Here is a 23,820-nt window from a genome sequence, read left to right as displayed (position 1 = left end):
AAGTTGCCACTTGGTCTACGGAAGCTGTGACAGCATTTCAGAAGTTAAAAGACGCCTTCTCAAGCAAACCATGTCTCCGCCATCCGGATCCTAAGCGACCCTTCATTGTGGAAGTCGATGCCTCTGATGTAGGTGTAGGGGCCGTGCTAAGCCAGACCAGTGATTCTAAGATCTTGCACCCCTGTTCATTCTTTTCCTGACACTTCTCGCCAGCGGAGAAGAACTACAGCATTCGGGATAAAGAACTGTTGGCAATAAAAATGGCATTTGAAGAATGGCGCCCCTGGCTTGAAGGTGCACAACATCAGATCACTGTTTACACTGATCACAAAAATCTGGAGTACCTCAGTCACGCTCAACGCCTCAACTATAGACAGGGGAGGTGGTCCCTGTTCTTCAACAGATTTGACTTTTTGCTGAAATATCGCCCTGGTGACAAGAATGTCAGAGTAGACGCATTATCTTGCTCTTTCCTCTCAGAGGACATACCTGATGAACTCGAGCATATCATTGACCCGAAGAGAGTTATTCTCACAGCTACATATCCGGTACCCCCGGGCAAAACCATTGTACCCTGCAAGCTAAGAAAGAAATTGCTAACATGGACTCCCGATTCGAAACTGGCCAGACACCCTGGTCAACGGTGAACACTGGCTAAGCTGCAAAAGTACTATTGGTGGCCCACCATGAAAGAAGACACTCTTGCATACGTAGCCTCCTTTTCCATTTGTCCAGACAGAAACCTCCGCCCGGAAGTCCTTGGGGCCTGCTTCAACCCTTGCCTGCACCGGATGAGCCCTGGACCCACATTGCAACAGATTTTGTACTGGATCTGCCACTTTCTGACGGTAACAATACCATTTGGGTTACAGTGGATTGATTTTCGAAGATGGCTCACTTTGTGGCTCTCCCTGGCTTGCCGTCAGCCATGGAACTTGCTAAATTATTCATCAGTCACATCTTTCACCTAAACACATTGTTTCTGACAGAGGAGCTCAATTTACAGCAAAGTTCTGGAAAGCCTTATGTAAGAAATTTGACATCACACTTGACTTCACCTCTTGTGTACCATCTGTTGCGATCGTCGCTGCCCGACGTCTCCACTACACCCACCTTACCTCCTTGGCGACTCCCTCTTGCTCAAGTGGAGGGTTGGCTGCCACGGCGTCATTCTGCCATCTTCCTCCGGTGTCTCCGGAGCGGCTCGACGCTGCAATCCGCCATGTTTCACAAGGGCCTAAGGGCGCGCACGCATGGCACGGCCCCGACTGATGTACCAGCAATGGTGCGAACCTCAGGGGCGTCCCCCTCAGCAGTACTGGATATATAAGGTCTTAGAAATCACTAGCTAATCGAGTTAGCAAGGGAATGGATTCGTTCTAAGCTACTCTGCCTCCTTGGACTTATCAGGGGTACCCGCTCCTCAGGGGCCTCGCTCTCTCTTTGTTTTTCAGGTCACAGTCAGGAACCAGCACTCGCTCCTCGAGGGCCCATATTCCCAGACTGGTTTCTGAATACTTATTCTGCCTGGAAGTCATTGCTGCCTACTACACCAGTGAGTTACCATCTCTCTCTCAGAGCTTTCCCTGGAACCAGGTACTCGCTCCTTGAGGGCCTAACTCATTCCAACACCTGGACTACCATCAAGGTTCTGTTCCTGAACTCTGCATTCTCTGCCTACTCACTATATTCAACTTCTCTTCAGCTCAGTTATCCGGGATCGCTGTTCCAGTACCTGAGGGACCACAGCCCTGCTGGGCACTTCTAGCTCACTACTCCCACCTCTGGTGGTTCATTATACTGTTTAATAAAAGAACTAGTGTGTGTCTATCTCCATACTCTGAGCCTGACCGGTGGTCCCTCTCGGGATCTTCCCCCAGGGGCGTGGTCATCTGCCACCGGCCCAAGGATCCACCCACAACTACCTCAAACACCAACACCATCCTCAGTCGAATGGCCAATCTGAGAGAATGAATAGAACTCTCAAACAGTTCCTCCGCGCCTATGTCAGTTCACGTCAGAATGACTGGGTTGAGCTGTTGCCCTGGGCTGAATTCGCCATCAATTCGCATCCAGCATCATCTACTGGATCTACACCTTTTGAAGTGGTCTAGGATGACAACCCTTACCACCTTTACCACTTCCACTTTCTGTGTCGTCCCCGGCAGCTCAATCTACTGCCAAAGATATACAGGAGCTCTGGAGAAAGACTAAAGAGATGCTCCAAAAAGCAGGACAAAGAGCAAAGAAAGGCTATGACACTCACTGATGCAAGGCTCCTGAATTCCAGCCTGGTGATAAAGTCTGGCTGTCTACCAAACATCTGAGACTTAAGCTTCCATCTGCTCAATTTGCTCCACACTTTGTCGGACCCTTTCCTATTCTCTGACGATTGGGCTCACTCACCTACAGTCTGAGACTCCCTCCAGCTAAGAAGATTCATAATGCATTCCATGTTTCGCTGATGAAACCGCTTCTTCTGAGCGAGTTTTCCACCAAGACACCTGAACCTACTCCTGTTGATGCAGAAGAAGACATCAAGTACAAGGTTGATGCCATCCTTGATGTAAGAAAGAGAGGCAGAGTTTTGGAATATCTTCTGTCATGGGAGGGATATGGACCAGAAGAAAACTCTTGGGAACCATTGGCTAATATCATGGTCAAAGAGAAGCTTCTTCAATTTCATCGATCACATCCTCAAAAACCAAGACCAGGTAGGGGGTCTGGAGGGGGCCCTATGAAGGGGGGTACTGTTGCGTCCATCGGTCTCAGATGGCTTCAATTTCTGTGCCTCCCCTTTCTTCCTTCTCTCTCCTCAAGCCTTGGGAAGATGGCTGCTGCCGCATCTTCATGCTGCTCTATCCGGCGTCCCCGGAACGGCAACGGCGACGATGTTCGCCATGATTTTCCTGAGGGCCTCCTAGGATGCATGTGTGCACGCCACCCATGTCTTTATCTATGTCATGGCAGGAACCTCGGGGGCGTCCCCTCCGAATGACATCATCACATCCTAGTATTTAGCCTGCCCTTCGTTTGCTAACAAACTGAGTTAGCAAAGATTGGATTGGATTGGATGCCTCCAGTCTAAGCTATTCTGCTGCTTCCTAGCTGCCGCAGGAAGCTCTCTCTCCGCCCTTCGGGGTAATTCATCGCTAACCTGGGTACCGCTCTTCGGGGGCCCTTATGCTCTCTTTCAGTTACCTATCTGGGATATCGGGTCCTCGCTCGAGGGCCTGCTCTCCCTACTCTGGTGCCTACTACTGAATTCTTTCTGCCTGCCAGGATCTTCACCAATATAGCTCTCTACTTCAGTAAGTACTAACCCTGTCAGTCTGTCTCACCTTCAGCTTCAGCGCTCGGAGTCTTCATCTGGGTCCTTCCTCTGCTACCCTGCCCTGCCTATCATCTACTCAAGTGTGGGACTGGCCTCCACTGCTGAGGACCCCTGGACTACTTCCACTGAGTTACCTCACTGCTGTCTGCTCCCCGGGCAGTACCACCAAGCTGTATAATATATACATATTCTCTGTGTCTACGTGTATAGAGTCTAGCCTAGTACTGTGGTTCCTCACAGGGCTCCTCCCCGTGGGCGTGGCCATCACCGCAGTACCCAAGAATCCATTCCAACACCTTAAAACCATAACACCCTGCACCAAAATGGAAATTTTCCGCCACCAGGACAGACAGTCCCAGAGTAATTTGGATGCAATCCCAAAGATTCTGAGTGGCCTGAAGCCATCTGGGTCCACAGGATCCATTGGACTCTTCACAAATATAGATGTGTCAAGGAGATAACATGAACGGTTGCGGCCATGAGGCCCAACAGCCTTAACATGTGCCAAGCTGATGTTTGTTGACTCTGTTGGATCTTTGCCTCAATGGCCATCTGGGTGACAGCCCATTACTGTGGGAGGAAGATTCTGGCCTGAGTCCTGTCTAATAGAGCTCCAATAAACTCCCATTAAGCTGATGGGCTGAGATGAGACTTGGTGTAGTTGATGACAAACTCTAGTAATTCCAACACCCGGATGGTCATGTGAATAGTGTTACATTGGAGGTGGACCATTGGGATGAGGTGGGGTTGATGCAACCCGTAGGCGAGGACCTAGAGGTCCCCACCATCAGCAGGTGGAGTGGGCTGAAGCTAGAGGCCACTGGAGGCCCCTCATTCCCCTCGGGTTGAACCTTTGGGTGCCGGGGCAGGCAGGACTTAGGTGGGCCTCGAGGTTAGCGAGAGATGAGTAGCTATACAACCTAGAGACAGCAGTCGGTAGATGGCATAGTTCTATCCTGGACTGGATTTGGTACAAGAACTCAGGTGCCAAAGGTACAATAGGAAACTGAAGGCACCCGATCAAAGGAAGGCCTGAGCCTTGAAAGTCCACGTCCAGAGGATAGGCGAGGAGAGGCATCACTGACAGGCTGGATTCGGAGCTGGCTCTGAATGGTAGTTGTGGCAAGCAATGAAGAACTCTGGATGAAGGAGAGTCTGTAGCATAGCCATACAAAGCGAAGGTGAGGGTGCGAAGAAGGCAGGCGTGGTCAGGCAATCCAGAAGTCCGGGGCTGGAGAAAGCAGAAGAGTAGTCAGGCGTAGTGGAGGTCCGGGGCTGGAGAGAAGCTGAAGAGTAGTCAGGCGTAGCGGAGGTCCGGGGCTGGAGAAAGCAGAAGAGTAGTCAGACGTAGTGGAGGTCCGGGGCTGGAGAGAAGCTGAAGAGTAGTTAGGTGTAGCGGAGGTCCGGGGCTGGAGAGAAGCTGAAGAGTAGTCAGGCATAGCGGAGGTCCGGGGCTCGAGAGAAGCTAAAGAATAGTCAGGCGTAGCAAAGGTCAAGTCCAAGGAGTCAATCCAACACATAGACGAACAGGAACTAGGAGAACAGGAACCGGGAACCACAGGAAGACAGGAACACATGATGAGACAATCCAAGGAACAGCAACGAGTACTCAGAGTACTCGGAGACCTGTTGCAAAGGCAACGCTATGGAGCGAGGCCTGAGCTTTTATACGCTGAAGGATCTGATGTCAGCATCCGGGTCCACGTCCAGGTTACCACCGTGGGCCCTTTAAAAGAATCACTGATGCGTGCGCGCCTAGGAAGGGGCACGGAACTGGTGGCAGTGTCTCTCCGCGGGCCACGCTGAGAGGCCCGATGAGCAGGGACATCCTGGTCAGCAACTCTGGGCAACGTGGCAGGGCCGGAGGCACCGGAGGAACCCGAGGTCGGAGCTGGCGGTCCACCGCTGCCAGTGAAGAGGAACCAGCAGCTGGAGTCCATCTGAAGAAGTGAGAGGGCTGTGCCATGGGGCTGCCGTGGGCAGCACGTGAAACCCATGGACTCCCAACACAGGCTCTTGATCAGCCAATCGTTCAGTTAGAGAAACAAATGCATATCTTGTCTGCGTAGGTGTGCTGCTACCATAGCTAAGCATTTTGTGAAGACACATGGAGCAGACACAAGCCCAATGGCAGAACATGATACTAAAGATGCAGGTTTCCCACCATGAATCTGAGTTACATCCAGTGACTGGGGTATATCTCAAAGTGAGTGTAGACGTCTTTTAAATCAAGAGAGCATGGCCAGTTCCCTTTTTGCAGAAAGGGGATCAAGGTACCCAAGGAAAACATTTTGACCTTTTCTCTTTTGATAAACTTGTTCAAGGCTCTTAGGTCTAGGATGGGATTAAGTCCCTCTGTTTTCTTTGGAATCAGAAGTACCTAGAATAGAACATAAGAACATAAGATATGCCATACTGAGTCAGACCAAGGGTCCATCAAGCCCAGCATCCTGTTTCCAACAGTGGCCAATCCAAGTCACAAGTACCTGGCAAGTACCCAAACATTAGATAGATCACAAGCTACTATTGCTTATTAATTACTGTAATAGCAGTTTATGGATTTATCCTCTAGGAAAGTATCCAAACCTTTTTTAAACCCAGTTAGACTAACTGCTATAACCACATCCTCTGGCAATGAATTCCAGAGCTTAACTATGCGCTGAGTGGAAAATAATTTTCTTCGATTTGTTTTAAATGAGCTACTTGCTAACTTCATGGAGGGCCCCCTGGTCCTTCTATTATCTGAGAGAGTAAATAACCGATTTATATTAACTTGTTCAAGTCCTTTCATGATTTTGTAGACTTCTATCATATCCCCCCCTCAGTCGTCTCTTCTTCAAACTGAACAGCCCTAACCTCTTCAGCCTTTCCTCATAGGGTAGCTGTTCCATGCCCCTTATTTTGGTCACTCTTCTCTGCACTTTCTCTGGTGCAGCTATATCCTTTTTGAAATGCGGTGACCAGAACTGCACACAGTATTCAAGGTGCGGTCTCACTATGGAGCGATACAGAGACATTATGACATCTATTGTTTTATTTGCCATTCCCTTCTTAATAATTCCTAACATTCTGTTTGATTTTTTGATCGCCAAGGCACACTGGGCTAACAATTTAAATGTATTATCCACTATGATCCCTAGATCTCTATCCTAGGTGGTAGCTTCTAAGATAGAACCTAACATTGTGTAACTACAGCAAGGGTTATTTTTCCCTATATGCATCACTTTGCACTTGTTCAAGTTAATTTTTATCTGCCATTTGGGAGCCCAATCTTCCATTCTCGCAAGATCCTCCTGCAATTCATCACAATCCGCTCGAGATTTAACTACTCTGCATAATTTGTATCATCCACAAATTTGATCACCTCACTCATTATACCCCTTTCCAGATCATTTATAAATATATTAAAAAGCATCGGTCCAAGTACAGATGCCTGAGGCACTCCACTATTTACCTTTTTTCACCTTGAAAACTGACCATTTAATCCTGTTTCCTGTCTTTTAACCAAATTGCAATCCACAAAAGGACATAGCCTCCTATCCCATCACTTTTTAGTTTTCTTAGAAGCCTCTCAGGCAGGACTTTGTCGAATGCCTTCTCAGAATTCAAATACACCACATCTACCGGTTCACCTTTGTCCACATGTTTATTCAACCCCTTCAAAACAAATATAGGAGATTTGTGAGGCAACCCTCTCTGTCCTAGTGGAACGGGCTTGATTGCTCTGGCCAAGGGAGGAGAACTCCGAAAGCAGTACCTGCTGATGTATTGAGAGCTCCTAATACAGGCGTGGAGAATGATTTGACAGGACACCTAATAGATTCAGTTTCTACTCTCTGCAAGCAATGCCAAGGACCCATTCATCCGATGTTATACTGGGCCACCAATTCGCATCGATCCGCAGCCTGCCCCCAATGGAAAGGTCCCTCAGCTTGGTTACAGGGATCTGGGCAATGTTCTTTGTGGTCCAGTCAAAGTCCCATAACAGGTGTTGGCTGGGATGCCATTTGGGGCTTAGGCATCCTCTGCTGCCTGGGATGGCTGTAAGGAGCCAGCTGAGCACAAGACTGAGAGGGCAGAGGATAGTGTTCCATCAGGCAGAAGAAAGGTTTCCTCTGTCCCAATCTCAGGTACCTACTAGAGGAGGAGGCTAGATCTAGAGCAGAAGTGTAGAGCTGTTGGAGCATTGCACAATGATCACATATCTGTGTCACCACATCCTTAACCCTATCTCTGAAGAGATTCTCTCCCGACATGGCATGTCAGCTATTTGCTCCTGAATTTTCAGATGGAGATCAGAGGCACGTAGCCAGGCAAGACTGTGTGCCCCTGTCCCTTCAGCAGAGTCTCGATATCACCTCAAAAACATCATAGGTCGATCACACTGCAGATCCTTATTCACCAGTGACTGGAGGGAGTCATTGTGCTTCAGAGGAATTTGTTCTGCTACCTCCAGCACTGCTTTAGAATGTCCTGCATATATTAGCTCATGAAGAGCTGGTAGGCCACTATGCAGGCAAGGAGCATGGCACCCTGAAAAACTTTTCTCCCAAGAGCATCTATGGCTCTAGGGTCCCTCCTCAGGCTCACCGAGAAATGGACCATAGAGTCTTCGGCCTTCTTAAGAGCAGATTTGATCACCTCAGATGGTTTGGTAACTGGTGCCTGTCAAATCCAGGAGCTATCTGGATGACAAAAACCGCGTTCACCTTATTTACAGAAGCCACTGGGAGGGGATTCTCCCACATCCCCAACAGTAACTCCTGAAGGATTTCTTGTACTGGGACTGCCACACTCTCCTTAGGAGGCTCCACATACTGGAGGATATCCAGCATCTTATGTCTGGAGTCATTCATCTGTAAAGTAAATGGGATGGCCTTGCTATCGACCTCACAAAGCCTGCAAAGGAGAGATTCTCCAATGGAGACTTCATTCTGTCTGGAGGAGAAGAGGGATCAGAGGGGAGACCGTCTGATGCCTCATCATCCGGACCACCATCGGAGTCTCTGCAACCCTAGGAATAGATGGATTCTAAACACTGCAGCTGCCAGGGAACAGATACCTAGGCATTCAGTCCATAGCTAGCAGTTTCATGACTGGTATGGATGGCTAATGGGGCCTGGACACCAAGTCTCCTGGTTCCCTTGGGGAAGCTTCCTTCTCTCAGGAACTCGGAATGACCAACAGGGTGGCTGATACCGATTCCAATTCTCCTCTGGGCATCAGAGATGCAATGGACCAGACACCTACAATGGTGTTAATAATATTTCAAGGAGTACCTGCAGAGAGCCAAGCATTTGCTTGAGAAAAGACTGTGCTGTTGAGCCAAGGTCCTGCAGCACCTTTTCCTTGGCCAGCTGCGGACATTTCTTCAATTCCTCTTTGAAAATCATCAATGACAAGACCAACTGGGAGGCAGGAGTAGTGGTCATGTCTTCATCGGAACCTAGGGGAGAATCGCTGGCTGACATCATGAATGGTGGAAACCGTGGCAAACTCCCAAGTAACTTGAAAGATGAGCTCTCCCCACCAGGGGGTTGCTTCTGGGGTTTCTTGGGAGCAACCGGACCATCCCCGTGCTCAACCCTATGCATTGATGGGAATAATCCAAATAAAAAAGGAGAACATCTGCTCATCAAAAAGTGATCTTTTGCATTGATGGGAATAGACATCAATGCTTCTTCAGCTTCCCTCAATGCTTGTCATGATCCGCTATGCTGATGGGAGGAGCAATCAGATAGGAGTGTCAATCTGATGTATTCCATAGGCGAACTTAGCAATCTGTTATAGACTGCCGGAGATAGTAGTAAATTGATCCTTGGGCCGGTGGCAGATAACCACACCCCTGGGGGAAGATCCCGAGAGGGACCACCGGCTAGGCTAGAATATGGAGACAGACACACACTAGTTCTTTTATTAAACAGGTCTTGAAACCATCAGAGGTGGCAGTAGTGAGCTGAAGTGCCCGGTAGGGCTGAAGTCCCTCAGATACTGTAACAGCGATCCCTGGAAGGCTGAGCTGTTGAGATACTGTAGACAATGAGTAGGCAGGGTATGCAGAGTTCATGAACAGAGCTAGATGACAACACTCACATATTGGTCTCAGGGAGCTCAGGAGCTGGAAAGGATAGGCCCTCGAGGAGAGAGTACCTGGTTCCAGGGAAAGCTCTGAGAGAGTGATGGTAACTCACAATGATGTAGATAATGATAACATCCAGGCAGAAGAGAATCAGCAGATAGTCAGGAATGAGGGCCCTCGAGGAGCGAGTACCGGTTCCTGTCTGTAACCTGAAAGGCAAAGAGAGAGAGCGAGGCCCCCGAGGAGCGGGTACCTCTGGTAAATCCGAGGAGGCAGAGTAGCTTAGGCAGGGAACCCAGTCTGAACCTTAGCCCAGTCCAGTCCTTGCTAACTCAACTAGTAGCGATATCAGAGACCTTTAAATATCGGAAGCGGATGACGTCATCTCAGGGTGATGCCCCCGAGGTTCGCGCTCTTGTTGGTACTTCACTCGGAGCATGCGCGCGTGCCCTAGGCTTCAGGCAACATGGCGGATTTGCAGCGTTGAGCTGGCCCGGGGACGCCGGAGAGAGACAGCAGGGAGACGCCGCGGCAGTCAGCCGTCCTTCAGACCTGGAGGGAGTCGCCACAGAAGTAAAAAGGGCAAAGCGAAGACGTCGGGCAGCGACAGTCGCAACAATGCTCAGCATCAGTCGTTCCCAGTTTTGAGGTCGAAGAAGAGAAACCCGACTCCTTCTTCAACCGGGAGGAGCTAGGCAATAGGCTGTCTCTGGGATCCCTTCCAGTCTTCGATGCTGAAGGAGCCAATGCCCACCCTCCGATGATGATGACTCAATGTCCATCAGTGTGGCTCCATGGTACTTGTCAATGCCTCCAATGCAGATGATGATGAATTAGTCTTCCAGTGACTAACAGACAATCGATCAGATCCAAGTGGGACTGGCATCCTTTAGAGGTCATTTCTGCACATCTCTGACAATAATGGACATCATGTGATACCCCCAAACAGAGGACACGTTTCTCCTAGGATCCCTTGATAGACAGAGGCCTCGTACATCGAGGGCATTGCTGGAATCCCGAAGACATGTTGAAACAAAATAAAATGGATGCTAAGTCAAACTCGATGGCAGCAGTGGCTGATGGCCAGCAGGCACTGATGACATCACTGCCTGGAAAGGAACTAACCGTGAAAGGATACTTAAAGAAACATAGAAAAACATACCTAGAGATACTATGGGAACACCGCTGGACCCCGCAATCAACAATGAGGCAAAAAATTCCCAAGGGAACTCAAAATAGAGAAAAACCCAATACAAGAGACTCACAAACCATGACCACCAGGCTCCAAAGAAAAAGAAAGACTGAAGGGACCCCATGTGAATGTAGGGTATAATGCATACTGTGGGCATGCTCAGTGAGGCTCAGTCAAAGTTCTAGAAACTTTGACACCCACGTGATGTCACCCATGTGTGAGGTCTACCATCCTACTTGTCCTTGGCAAATTTCAAAGATCTTCTCAAACATTATTCAATCTCTCATCCCACAGCACCCAGTCAGAGATGAACTAGGAGACTCTACCCACTGTAGGAATAGCCTACTAGCAGAGATAGTGACAACCATAACCATGACACAATTTAAACATGCCTGGAACAGACACAGGGCAAGGTGATAAGGTTAGGTGGGGGTAAGAGGTAGAAGAAATGAAGGAAGGTGTTTGCGTGTTTGCTCAGTTATATGAAACTATAGAGAGCCAAAGAGGGGAGAATACAAGCCAATGGAGCAGCTGCATCAAACTTCCAAAAAGGCTCGGAAAGCTACATGGAGCAACTATGATTAGTGATTACAACTCTAACATTAGTGGTACGGTTGCACTAGGCTTCCAAGAAGGCTGGAATAACCTGTACAGAATTACCATGTTTACAACATGCAGTGGCCGGATGTTTCAGACAACAGCCTCACTAGTTTGAGTGGTCATTACAAAATCTGGTGGTAAGACCTGAGAGGGGGGCCTGGATGTTGGATTAATTGTAGGTCTTATAAAACTCAAAGAGAAAGATGACAAGGCTTGAAACAGCCTTCCAGTGGAAATGATGGAGGCCAGCATTGTAACATAACTAAACATGCTTGGGACAGATATAGAGGACAGGAACAGGGTTGAGAGGTCAGGTAAAAGATATGGGGGGGGGGGGGGGGGGATATAATCAGCTACCCAAAGTGATAGGAAATCCAGACAACTGAACAGACTGGCCAATTAGTCTTTGTCTCCTATCATTTACTATGTTACTATAGATCTTGAATCCAGGTATGCCAGGAGAGAGGTAATAATGCATACAAAAAAGTGGTCAGAAGATGATTGAACCAAGAGTTCATGCACTTTTAAAACAATGTCCTTAACCCAGAGGGTGTAGATGATCTAAATTCCACTACATTACCAGAATGTGTTTATTTAAAATATATTTTACCCACCTATCCGGGATTTTAAAAATTATCTGCAAGAGAAAAAGCGCTACATATTTACAAGTATAAGGATCCTTTGGAGTTAAGGAAGTGATTATTGTAATCTTTTCCATAGCCCTATTATTCTGAATCTGATAAGAATTGCAAGAAACATTGAAGTAAATACTCTATTGATAACTGTGTAGAAATAAAACCTTTGGGCTGCCTGTGGCTGCACTAAAACTTTTAGTTCATATCTGCTCAGTTTATGGGTTAAAAAAAATCACATTTTCAGACACTCATTTACAGCATAGGAAAACTACAACACAAAACTCAAACTGCTTTCTATCTTTGATGCCATGAAAGTATAAGAGACTGATGCTGGTATCACAGTGCAATCACTGACTGGGTACAACCATGAATTTAAAATAAGAATAGGTAAATCAGTTTGGATTTCAGTTTGCATTGCCTCTGAACTAAGGGCTTCCAAAGCATCCCTCACTGGACTCAAATTTCTATTTTTGCTCTGACCCTTTTCCATCATGTTAAGAGCCCAAAGAGGAAGCGGGGAAGAAACAGAAGAGATAGGGCGAGGGAAAAGAAAGAAAGAAGGAGGGTGGGGGAAGAGAGGGAGGAGAAAGGTCAGAATTTTCATTTTCAGATTAGTGTGTAGGAATCTGAAGTGCACACTAATGACGTTAATTAGACTCACAGAAGCTCTCTGCCTTCTTTCCTCTTGACTAACTCGTACCTTCTCCTCCCAACTCTCTCTCCTTTCCCAACCCTCTCAGTCTCCTCCTCTGCTCGCCCCGCATCCTGTAGCCTCCTCATGCTAGGCACTGGCTGCCTTTGGTCCCTCCGGCTGCACTGGTTAGCGGGATCTTGGCCATGGCTTTCTCTTGGAGCAGGAGAAGCATTTGTCCTTGGCTAGCAGGGCCCGGGGAACCCTGCCAATCACACTGCTTGTGACGCCAGCTCCTCCTGCTGTTGTCTGTGTGTGTGTTAATGTTAAGGGCATAAATTCCTGTGCATTTACAGCTGAATAATTACTCAGATGGACAAACTGTCAGATACAGAAGGTGTTCCTACAGAACTTACTGTAAAGGATGCCTACAATGCTTCCCTGCCATTTCTTGATTTTTCTGAACTCTGTGGGCTGGCTGCAGAAAGCATTTTCTCCACTGACACAGGACCGAAGAAACTCTGTGATTCATCCGAGTCCTGCAGCTCTAGCTAAAAATCATCCTGAAAAACCAATAAACCCAAACCAGATTCTGCCAGATTTTCTTCCTGAACCATACAGATCAGTCAAGCCAAGCAAGTGAATCTGAGCCTACATTGGGTCTCCAGTTTATGCAAACATATGAAAGGAATATTCATGGGAGCTATCCTGTAAATCCCAACAGTCTGCAGGGAACACAAGGACAGATTTAAGAACCACTGCCATATGGAAATTGAGCAAGGATCATCAATCATGCTATTTTATAGAGTAAGGCGTGGGTAAACAGTCCAGGTCATCGGTTTTTTTTTTCCCCAAAAAATCTGATCAATAAAATCTGCAACACACAAACTCACCAGCAGAGGGCAGTCACAGCAAGCCTCTTAGATTTGTCGTATTGAAATTTCCACAAAGGCAGCAAAGTTCCTTCCTGATCTCGGTATTCATCAGACAAATCCTCAAAATACTTAAAATCTGAAAAGAAAAAAAATATTCTAGTTAATTAAGCATAGCTACATGCAAACAAGGAAAAGAGGCTTATTCAGAAATGAGAATAAATGTGAGATACTTGGCTCACAATTAAAGAGCATTCTAGAGAAAAGCAAGTTTGCTTACCATAAACGGTGTTTACCAGAGATAGCAGGATGAATTAGCCATGGCATTTAAGGAGTGTCATCTGGCGGCACCGAACAGACCTCTCTCTCAGCTAGTAGAGCTTTTGTTCTACGTTGCCTCGTGAACCCCTCAGTCAATTTTAGAGCTACTGTAACCTAGCTAGGTAGCTAACACTCCAGAGGGACAGGTGAGTATTTAGTATAGCTAATTCATCCTGCTATCTACAGCATACACTGCCTACGGCAAGCAAACTTGCTTTTTCCATTGATAAGCAGGGCTGAATTAGCAATGATAAATGGGGAGTCCCAAGCTGGTAGCAGAGCATTACTGAGTATGCAAGCCGGACCCCACCGTGGAGAGCAAACTATTGGGTGAACAGGCTATGAAAAACTGCTTGTCCAAATTTACTGCCAGTCTTTAAGAGATTATCCAGACACTAATGAGACACAAAAGTATGTACTGCTACTGACTACCATCTTGCAGCTTTGCAGATATCTTCAAATGGTAGTGCTTGTAAATGAGCTACTGAAGCAGCTATGGCTCTGATTTAATGAGCCTTGATGGTATCTGTGATCTGTAAGCCTTCCAGAGTGTGCAAGTGTGCAGTGCAGTCTGCTAGCCAGTTGGACAATGTACATTTGGCCACTGCTATGCCTAGTCTGTTAGGATTGTAGGAGATAAAAGAGCTGAGAAGCCTGACAATGAGACTTCTCGTGTAGTAAGCCAGTGTCCTTTTGCAATCCAAGGTATGAAGGGCTTTTTCACCTTCATGAGCATGTGTGGCCTCGGGAAGAATGTAGGTAACATGATGGATTGATTAATAAGAAAAGCTGATACTACTTTTGGTAGAAACTTAAGAACATAAGAAGAACATAAGAAATTGCCATACTAGATCAGACCAAGCATCCATCAAGCCCAGCATCCTGTTTCCAACAGTGGCTAATCCAGGCTACAAGTACCTGCCAAGTACCCAAAAACTAAGTCTATCCCATGTTACTGTTGCTAGTAATAGCAGTGGCTATTATTTTCTAAGTCAACTTAATTAATAGCAGGTAATGGACTTCTCCTCCAAGAACTTAACCAAACCTTTTTTAAACCCAGCTACAACTAACTGCACTAACCACATTCCCTAGCAACAAATTCCAGAGTTTAATTGTGCATTGACTGAAAAATAATTTTCTCAGATTAGTTTTAAATGTGCTACATGCTAACTTCATGGAGTGCCCCCTAGTCCTTACATTATCAGAAAGAGTAAATAATCAATTCACATTTACCCATTCTAGACCTATCATGATTTTAAACACCTCTATCATATCTCCCTTCAGCTGTCTCTTCTCCAAGCTGAACAGCCCTAACCTATTTAGCCTTTCCTCATAGGGGAGTTGTTCCATCCCCTTTATCATTTTGGTTGCCCTTCTCTGTACTTTCTCCATTGCAACTTTATCTTTTTAGAGATGGAGCGGCCAGAATTGTACACAGTATTCAAGGTGCGGTCTCCCATAGAGCGATACAGAGGCATTATGACATTTTCCGTTTTATTCACCATTCCCTTCCTAATAATTCCTAACATTAACTTCTGCAGCACACTGAGCCAATGATTTCAATATATTACCCACTATGATGCCTAGATCTCTTTCCTGGGTGGTAGCTCCTAATATGGAATCTAACATAGTGTAAATACAACATGGGTGATTTTTCCCTATATGTATCACCTTCCACTTATCCACATTAAATTTCATCCAGGTGAGGTTCAGGGTTATTTAGTGGCTTTCATCCATATGATAGAAGAGAAAACAAAGTCATGGATCAGGGAGTGGGACTTAATTATAAAAGAGGGCTAGAGTACATGTGGGATATAGTGGATTAGGGAACAGAGCAAGGAGAGGGGATAGTGTAATGCATTTATGATAAAGAAAATAGGGTGAGATGCAAAACACTATCCTATTGTGGAAGAATAATCCAAGGCATGAAGTTTGCTGACTTTTCTGGCGGATGTGACTGCTACAAGAAATATAACTTTCCATGTTAGAAACTTAAGGAAAGTCAACTCCAATGGTCCAAATGGAAGCTTCCAGAGTTGTGTTAGAAACACATTTAGGTCCCATGGTTCAGGTGATTTTTACAACTGGAGATTTAGTATGCCATAAGCCTTTCATGATCCGGGACACTAAGGGATGAGTGGAGACTGGCTTACTCTCAGTTTGGGTACAGTATATTGCTATGGCACTGAGATGCACTCTCACAGATGAGGTGGCAAGACCTGAAGCAGAAAAAGAGAGTAAGTAGTCAGTAATTCTTTGGGTTTGCATGTGAACTGATCCAAGGTATTGTCATGACACGGTCTGGAAAATATTTCCATTTAAAACCATAGGCTCCTCTAGTTGATTGTTTTCTAGTGGATAGTACGAAGTCCTCAACCTCTTTAGGTAGAGAGAATTTGGTAATTATTAAGTGCTAAGCAGCCATGCAGACAAGTTGAGGAGGAAGAGGTTTGGATGAAACAAACATCCCTCTTCTTGAATTAATGATGAATGTGATCCAAGAGGGATCGGAGGACTGCTGCTGTACCAGTTACACGAATCAAGCTTGCCTGGGCCACGCTGGAATTTTATGGATCAGTCGGCACAGTTTTTTATAACGTTTTGCACTTTTCTGGCTATCAGTGGTATTGGAGGAAAAGTGTACATGAAATCTGCATTCCAATCAAGTAGAGAATTATCTTGCATGGAGCTGAGTTTTCTTGGAAAAATGGAGCAAAATGTTTCCAGTTTTCTGTTTTGCTCAGAAGCAAACAGGTTGATGGCTGGAAGATTCCATCGACTGAATAGTTGGTCGGCGTGGTCAAAATACTTTACTGAGGTGGTCTATCAATGTGCTGGAGTCACCTGGAAGCTGGGTTGCTTTTAAGTAAGCTTGATGTCTACATGCCCTTTCCCATAACTTTATTGCTTCTTGGCAAAGAGCCCATGACCCTATGCCTCCTTGTTTGTTCATGCAGAACATAGCTACTTGGTTGTCGGTTTGAATGCGAATGCTCTTCCCCTGGAGAAAGCGAGAGAATTCCAAATCAACCCCTGATCACTCTCAATTCTAGGAGGTTGATTTGGAATTGTTTTCCCATAAACTACCAAGTCCCTTGAATTTGAAAGGGGCATGTGTGGGCTCCCCAGTCTTTTGTGGAGGCATCCATTGCTAACACTACTGGGTGAGGAGCTGCCAAAGGGGTAATCCTTCCTGGAGAGTGAAGGAGTTCAGCCACCAGCGTACTTCCTGTTTATTTCTTTCAAAATCTGCACTTTGGTTGTCAAATATTAGTGAGTTAATCCCATTGGGAGCGAAGGCCCCACTGCAGGAACTGTATGTGAAGGTGGGTGAGTGTATCCAAATGTATTGCCACAAACACAGTCCTTGAATGCACAAATTGTGGATTTCTTCTTCCCAGATACTGTGAGGAAATAATAAGTTATTAATTTTTTTCTTTTTTCTTTTTTTTTTTAGTAGCAATGAAAAGTGCTGTTTAGTGGCTGCTGAGGCAGCAAGGCAGCTTTTAAAAATAAAAGTATTGATTTTTTTACAGATCAAAACAGAGAGTTACAGGTACAAGTCTGTGCTAGTGCTTGGACAAAAAAAGACTAAAGGGGTTCAGGAGATAACACCCGCATGGGAATGCCCACATATGGTCAATAGAGCAAACTCTACTAGCTGAGAGAGATGTCATCCACATGTCATGGCTAATTCAGGTCAGCTTATTGATAGAAAATACAATTTGACACCTTTTTTTCCTCTAAGTAATTGAAATACTATTGCTGATCTGGAAGTTACAACAGCATCAGTAAACACATATCATGGCTGGGATGCCTCCCTCTACCCCTAATGTGGCACTCCCACAGCCCCTGCCACTAATCTCACCAGCCATTACTAAAATCAGAATGGGAACGTATGCTCAAGTGAGGACACAATATTTCCAAAGGTGTTCTTTACCTCCAGGATGAAATGTACTCACCATATACACTCACTACAGACCCTCCCCCAAATAATTTATTTTGAGGGTGGCAGTAGTCTATGGTAGATACGAACATAAGAAGATGCCATACTGGGTAAGTCCAAGAGTCCGTCAAACCCAGCATTTTTGTTTCCAACAGTGGCCAATTCAGGATACAAGTATCCAGACAGTAAATAAATCCCATGCTCCTAATACCAGTAATGAGAAGTGGCTATTCCCTAAAGGCCCAATTTTAAAAGGGCCACGTGCGTACATAACAGGGGTTTCTCGCGTAGCCAGGCCTTGCACGCGCCACACGCATTTTTATTTATTTATTTATTTAACATTTCTTATATACCGATGTCCGTTCGCACATCGCATCGGTTTACAGTGAACAAAAAACCATTGGGCGGAGCCCTTACAAAAAACAGATAATATAGTAGCTAGGTAACATATATAAAAGAAAAAAAAAAAAAAAATTTTTGGAAGGAGCTCTTACATTAAATACAAACATCAAAGAGGAAATGCTAAGGGTATATGCTAAGGGATTGAGCTCTAACAGAACCTATATACAGATTATTGCACAGTACAAAATCATCAGGCAAAAAGGCGTTCATACCAGGATATCAGATAAACAATTAGTAAGGGGCAGTTAAGTAATGGGGGGTGAGATGGAGTAAGCTTGCTGGAAGAGCCATGTTTTAAGTTTCTTTTTGAAGGCTGGGGTATAGGTCTCAATGCGAATATCATGTGGCAGTGAGTTCCATATGGTTGGGCCGGCAAGGGAAAAAGCTCTGTTCATGGTGGAGGAGAGTTTAAAAGGTTTGATAGATTGGGCATGGAGTGTTCCTTGGAGTGCAAGACGGGTGGGTCTCTTGGAGGTACGGGGTAAGAAGGGGGGGTTAATCCAGTTGAGGTTGGAGTTAATTAGACTCTTGTGTATGATCGAGAGAGTTTTATAAAGAATTCGTGACTGTATAGGGAGCCAGTGTAATTGAATAAGTGTGGGGGTGATGTGATCTCTTTTCTTTGTGTTTGTCAATATCCGAGCGGCGGCATTCTGTAAGAGTTGGAGGGGTCTAGTGTGTGTTGCAGGAATGCCAAGTAAGAGCGCATTACAATAGTCAATCTTAGATAAAATAATAGCTTGGAGGACAGTGCGGAAATCATTGAAATGAAGTAAGGGTCTGAGTTTCTTTATTGTTTGCAGTTTAAAGTAGCAATCCTTTAAGATGGATTTGATGAATGGTTTGAATGAGAGGTGATTATCAATAATGACTCCTAGGTTGCGAGTGTGTGATGGGAAGTTGGTGGCAGAGTAGGCAGGAGGGATGTCTGGGAGCGGTTGCTTATTGGATATGATTAAAAGCTCAGTTTTGTTTGAATTAAGAGCTAGATGCATGTCCTTTAGGAGTTGGTTGATAGAGGAAAGACAGGATTCCCAGCTGTGTAGAGCGGTTTGGATGGTGTCTGAGAAAGGGAAGATGATTTGTACATCATCAGCATAAATAAAATGTTTAATGTGTAGATTAGTAAGAAGCGTAGTGAGGGGAAGCATGTATATATTAAAAAGAGTAGCAGAGAGAGAGGACCCCTGGGGAACACCTTGGGGGAGACTGATGGGATCAGATTGGTTATTGTCCATAGTGACAGTGTAAGTACGATTTTGAAGATATGATTGAATCCAATCAATGGCTTTGCCAGTAATCCCAATATTTCTAAGTATGTTGAGTATGTTGAGTAGGACATCATGATTAACAGTGTTCGGAAGGGCCCAGCCACGCGCATAACCCCCATTACGCGCCGAAGTGCTGGCCCTCTCCAAAGAGGAGGGCTGGGGGAGGCCGGGTCTGGGCAGGGAGGGGGAGTGGGCTGGGACAGCGCCATTAGTCGCTGTCCCAGGGAAGTGTGTGCAGGCAGCCAGCCAGCGTGCGGAAGAGAATGCTACTCCGGAGCAGAAGTAAGTATGAAAAAAAAAAGGGGGTTAGGTAGGGATTATTGAGGAGAGGGAGGAGAGGAAAAAAGGGAGGAATGATAGGGTTGGGGTTAGGGAAATTCCCTCCCAGTCCGCTCCTCAATTGAAGCGGACTGGGAGGGAACTGGGAAAGGCCTACCTTCGCCGCTGTGAGTATTTTTTTTTTAAGATCCCCTGCCGTTGCGCGCGCCATCTGCCCGCACATGCATCCGCCGATTATAAAATCAGGCGCGCATGTGCACGAGGATATTGTATTTTATAACATGAGCGTGCTGACACTATGCTTTATGTTTGAAAATATAATAAGACTTATTTGTGTACATCAAGATTTATGGACATACGCTGGTATATTTTAAAACATCTGCGTGTCAGAGAAATTGCCAATTTTACAAATTAGTCCACCAGTTCGCACAGTCCTTCTCCAGATCATCAAGACTCTCCTGGTTTATCAGCCTGAAGTTCCTCCAGTTCATCCAGACCTCCCACCAGGCCAATAGTATACAACAAACATGTTTAATATCATTTATGCCAGACACTTAGCAGGTTTAAAATTACACGAGAAAGCTGGCAAATCAGAGAGGATAACTTTAAAAGAATTGCATGCGGCAGTATATACTTAAGGATGTATAGTTTGCCATAGTATTTAAAACATGCATGTATCACATACACACATATTATAAAATACACGTTTGCCCCACAAAATATGCATATATGCAGGTCAATGTGCTATAACATGCAATGCATTGAAACCATGCATTTCAACGTATTAAATGCATTTACTTTATCCACCTATTTTAAAAATATATGTGCATATATTTTATGTGCAAAAATAAAGTATGACTTACTTACATGAGTTGGGATTTACACATGTAAATCAGTGTATTTAAAACATTTGTGTGTAATTCTTGGGGACAGCTAAGGACAAAAAAAGTTTAATTTATCCTTATTTTAGAGGGCTTCTTGGTTATATTTTTCTGTGTTTTGTGTAGTGCTAGCCTTATGTTCTCTATATTTTCCTAGATTTTGATATTGCTGCATTAAATTGCTGAATGTTTGTTTAAGCCAAAAAAAAAAGTGAGTAGGCTCTTCAGCTTTGGACAGCTGACTCATAGTGCATTGCAGGGGGCAATCAAGTCTTCAGTCAGCTTTGAACTTCAAGGTGACAGCTCTAACTACAGATTCTAGGATAGAGCTAAGGAAAAAGCTTAACTTAGCTAGCCAATCTGGGGGAGGATCTGTTCAAAATCAATAGCAGACACAGTTCCAGTGAACAGCCCTGGCCAAGGTCAGTACCAGAGAGACAGTCCAAGGGTACTACCTGGGGAGACAGGACAGACAGACACTGGAACAGAAGGACGCTGGACAAGGCTGGAACAGTAGGACGCTGGAACAGTAGGACACTGGAACAAGACTGGAACAAGACTGTGAACACGGAGGCAAACTAGTACACTTACAGTGCTGACCCGATTGCCAAGGCAAGGAAGTGCAGGCAGGGACTTCCTTATATTCTACATTCAATCAGGGCGCGCCGCAGAGCTAGGACCCGCCCCTGGCCCTAGAAGAGGCCAGGCAGTCCGCACGCGCGCACATAGGGGCGTGGCCAATGCCACTGGGGACGCTGAACTCTGGCATGAGGCCTGGTGCACAGTGGAAGGCCCGTCGACCGCCGCCGCGGGATGCCAAGGCCTGGAGGAGCTCGCGGCTGCCGCTGGGGAGGCCAACCTGTGACCTGCAGAGGAGCTAGCGAGGTGAGCAGGCCCATGCACGGGCCGGGCGCAGAAGGGGCGCACAACAGTACCCCTCCTTCTAGGCCTCCCTTTATGCGGCCGTGGCTTTTCAGGATAAGTCCTATGGAAGGTCCTGAGGAGCTCTTTATTGAGAATGTTGTGGAAGGTTCCCATGAGTTCTCCTCAGCCCCATAAGCCTCCCAGGCTAAGAGGTATTCCCATCTGTCTCGACACCGATGGATCTGGAGTGACTAATCTGGTTCGGTAGAGATCCGTGGAGGTGAAGGATCTCTACGAGAGGGTCAGGAGAGGACCAAAGGCTTCAACAGAGAGACATGGAATGTGTTGTGGATGCCCATGGCACGAGGTAATTGAAGTTGATAAGACACTGCTCCCACTCTTCGAAGCACTGGAAACGGGTCAATGTATTTGGGAGCCGGCGATGAGAAGGGAGTCTCAACCTTATGTGTCGGGTGCTTAACCACACCTTCTGACCAGGTCAGAAGAGTGGAGCTGGACATCTATGGGCATCAGAAGTGTGCTTGGAGCACTCAGCGGCCTGGGTAAGGTGTTCTTTGACTTGATTCCACACCTGGCAAATGGTGTGGGCCATGAATTGCACAGCTGGAGAAGGAACAGTCAGAGGAGCTGGATGTGGCAGCTGAGGTTGTCATCCGAATACCACGGAGAATGGAGAGACATCGATGGCAGCAGCGTCATGGGTATTAAGTAACAACTCAGCCCAGGGTAACAAATCGGACCAGTTGTCCGACAAAGGAATGTTTTCAAGGTCCGGTTGGTCCTTTCAGCTTGACCATTGGCCTGTGGGTAATAGGCCAACGTGAAATTCAAGGCAATGTTGAAGTTTTTGCATAGAGAGTGCCAATACCTGGCGGTGAACTGTGGTCCTCGGTCGGATATAATTTCCTTTGGGAGTCCATGGAGACAGAAAATGTGTTACAGGAACAACTTGGCTAGTTCTGGGGCCGATGGGAGGCCCAGCAGGGGAGTGAAGTGACCCATTTTCGAAAAACGGTCGATGATGACCCAGATTACGGTATTGTTCTGGGATGGAAGCAGGTCTGTGATGAGTCTGGGAACATCAGGAACATCCTGAGGTTCGAAGGATCTTGATAGTGCATCAGCACAGAGGTACTTGGAAGCTAGGCGATAACGTAGAATGAAATTGAACCATTCAAAGAAGAGCGCCCATTGGGCTTGTCTAGGATTCAAGAGTTGAGCTTCTTTAAGGTGCTCAATATTCTTATGGTCGCTGAAAATGGTAAATTTATGCTGCGCCCTTTCCAACCAGGGGCTCCACTCTTGGAGCGCCAACTTGACGGCTAGAAGTGCTGCTCTGTAGGAGAGAACTTGTGTGAGTAGAATGAGCAAGGTATCAATTTACCTTTTGGAGAAAACTGACAAGACGGCTCCTGGTCTGACTGCAGATGCATCGACTTCGACAACGAATGGGCGTCTTGGGTCTGGATGCTGAAGACAAGGACCAGAACAGAAAGCTTCTTTTAGCGTCTGAAAGGCGGCTTGTGCTTTGGGTGTTCACAAACGAGTGTTAGCCCCTTTCTTGGTCATGGCGGTGAGCAGAGCAGCTAGGGCAGAATAATTGGCAATGAAGCTCCTGTAATAATTAGTAAAGCCAAGGAAACGTTGTAAGGCCCGTAGACCTACTGGCTGGGGCCAGTCTCGGATCCCCTGGACTTTATCTGGGGCTTTGGGCCTTTGGGCCTTGCCTTGCCTAATCCTGTGGCCTCCGGGCCTTCCAGTTCTGTCTTGCCTAGTCCTGTGGCTTCTGGGCCTTTTAGTTCTGCCTAGCGCACATGGACGCACCGGTTTTATAACATGCGTGCGTTGCTGCGCGCATGTTATATAATCCAATACCCGCATGCACTCGCATGGGAGGGGGGGAAATTTTGTAATACACGCGCAGCGACACGAACGGGCCTTTGCCCAGTTCCCTCCCAATCTGCTCCAATTAAGGAGCAGACTGGGAGGGAACTTCCCTGTACCCCTAACTGACCTTCCTCCCTTTTCCCCTCTCCACCCTGACCATTAAACCCACCCTACCTATCATATTTTTTTTTGTTTTACAACTTACCTGCTCCTCTGAGCAGAAGTGTTATAGCTATGGCTGCTGTGCAACCGCCTCATCACCAGGGGTCCCTCAAGTGCAGGCTCTCCTGTCTGGCCCAATCCATCTGCTCTATGTCCTGAAGGTTCCTTTATAGCCCTGCTTACCCTAGACTCGAGTGCTTCGGCATCAAGCTCGTTTGGGCTCCCTGCTCTAGCCTTCCTTGCCTTGCTGTGTGTGGCCTTCGGGCCTTCTGCCTTGCTTTGTCTTGCCGTGCGTGTGGCCTTCGGGCCTTCTGCCTTGCCTTGCTCTGTGTGTGTGTGGTCTTCGGGCCTTCTGCCTTGCCTTGCTGTGTGTGTGTGGCCTTCGGGCCTTCTGCCTTGCCTTGCTGTGTGTGTGTGTGTGGCCTTTGGGTCTTCTGCCTTGC

General features: G+C 46.5%; 1 protein-coding gene across 1 annotated transcript in view; it reads right to left on the bottom strand.

Moving 5' to 3' along the window:
- The window catches only part of DNAI1 (dynein axonemal intermediate chain 1), a 730,814-nt gene that overhangs the window by 413,673 nt on the left and 293,321 nt on the right, over positions 1-23,820 (bottom strand). The window contains exon 11 of the mRNA XM_029581328.1: positions 13,365-13,482. Within this exon, the coding sequence (XP_029437188.1) occupies positions 13,365-13,482 (118 nt within the window). The remainder of the gene's footprint in view (positions 1-13,364; positions 13,483-23,820) is intronic.

The sequence above is a fragment of the Rhinatrema bivittatum genome, chromosome 1, assembly GCF_901001135.1.
Source record: "Rhinatrema bivittatum chromosome 1, aRhiBiv1.1, whole genome shotgun sequence".
In the NCBI taxonomy this organism is placed as follows: domain Eukaryota; kingdom Metazoa; phylum Chordata; class Amphibia; order Gymnophiona; family Rhinatrematidae; genus Rhinatrema; species Rhinatrema bivittatum.
The sequence above is the reverse complement of the archived record's forward strand: the minus strand, read 5'-3'. Positions and strand labels throughout refer to the sequence as shown.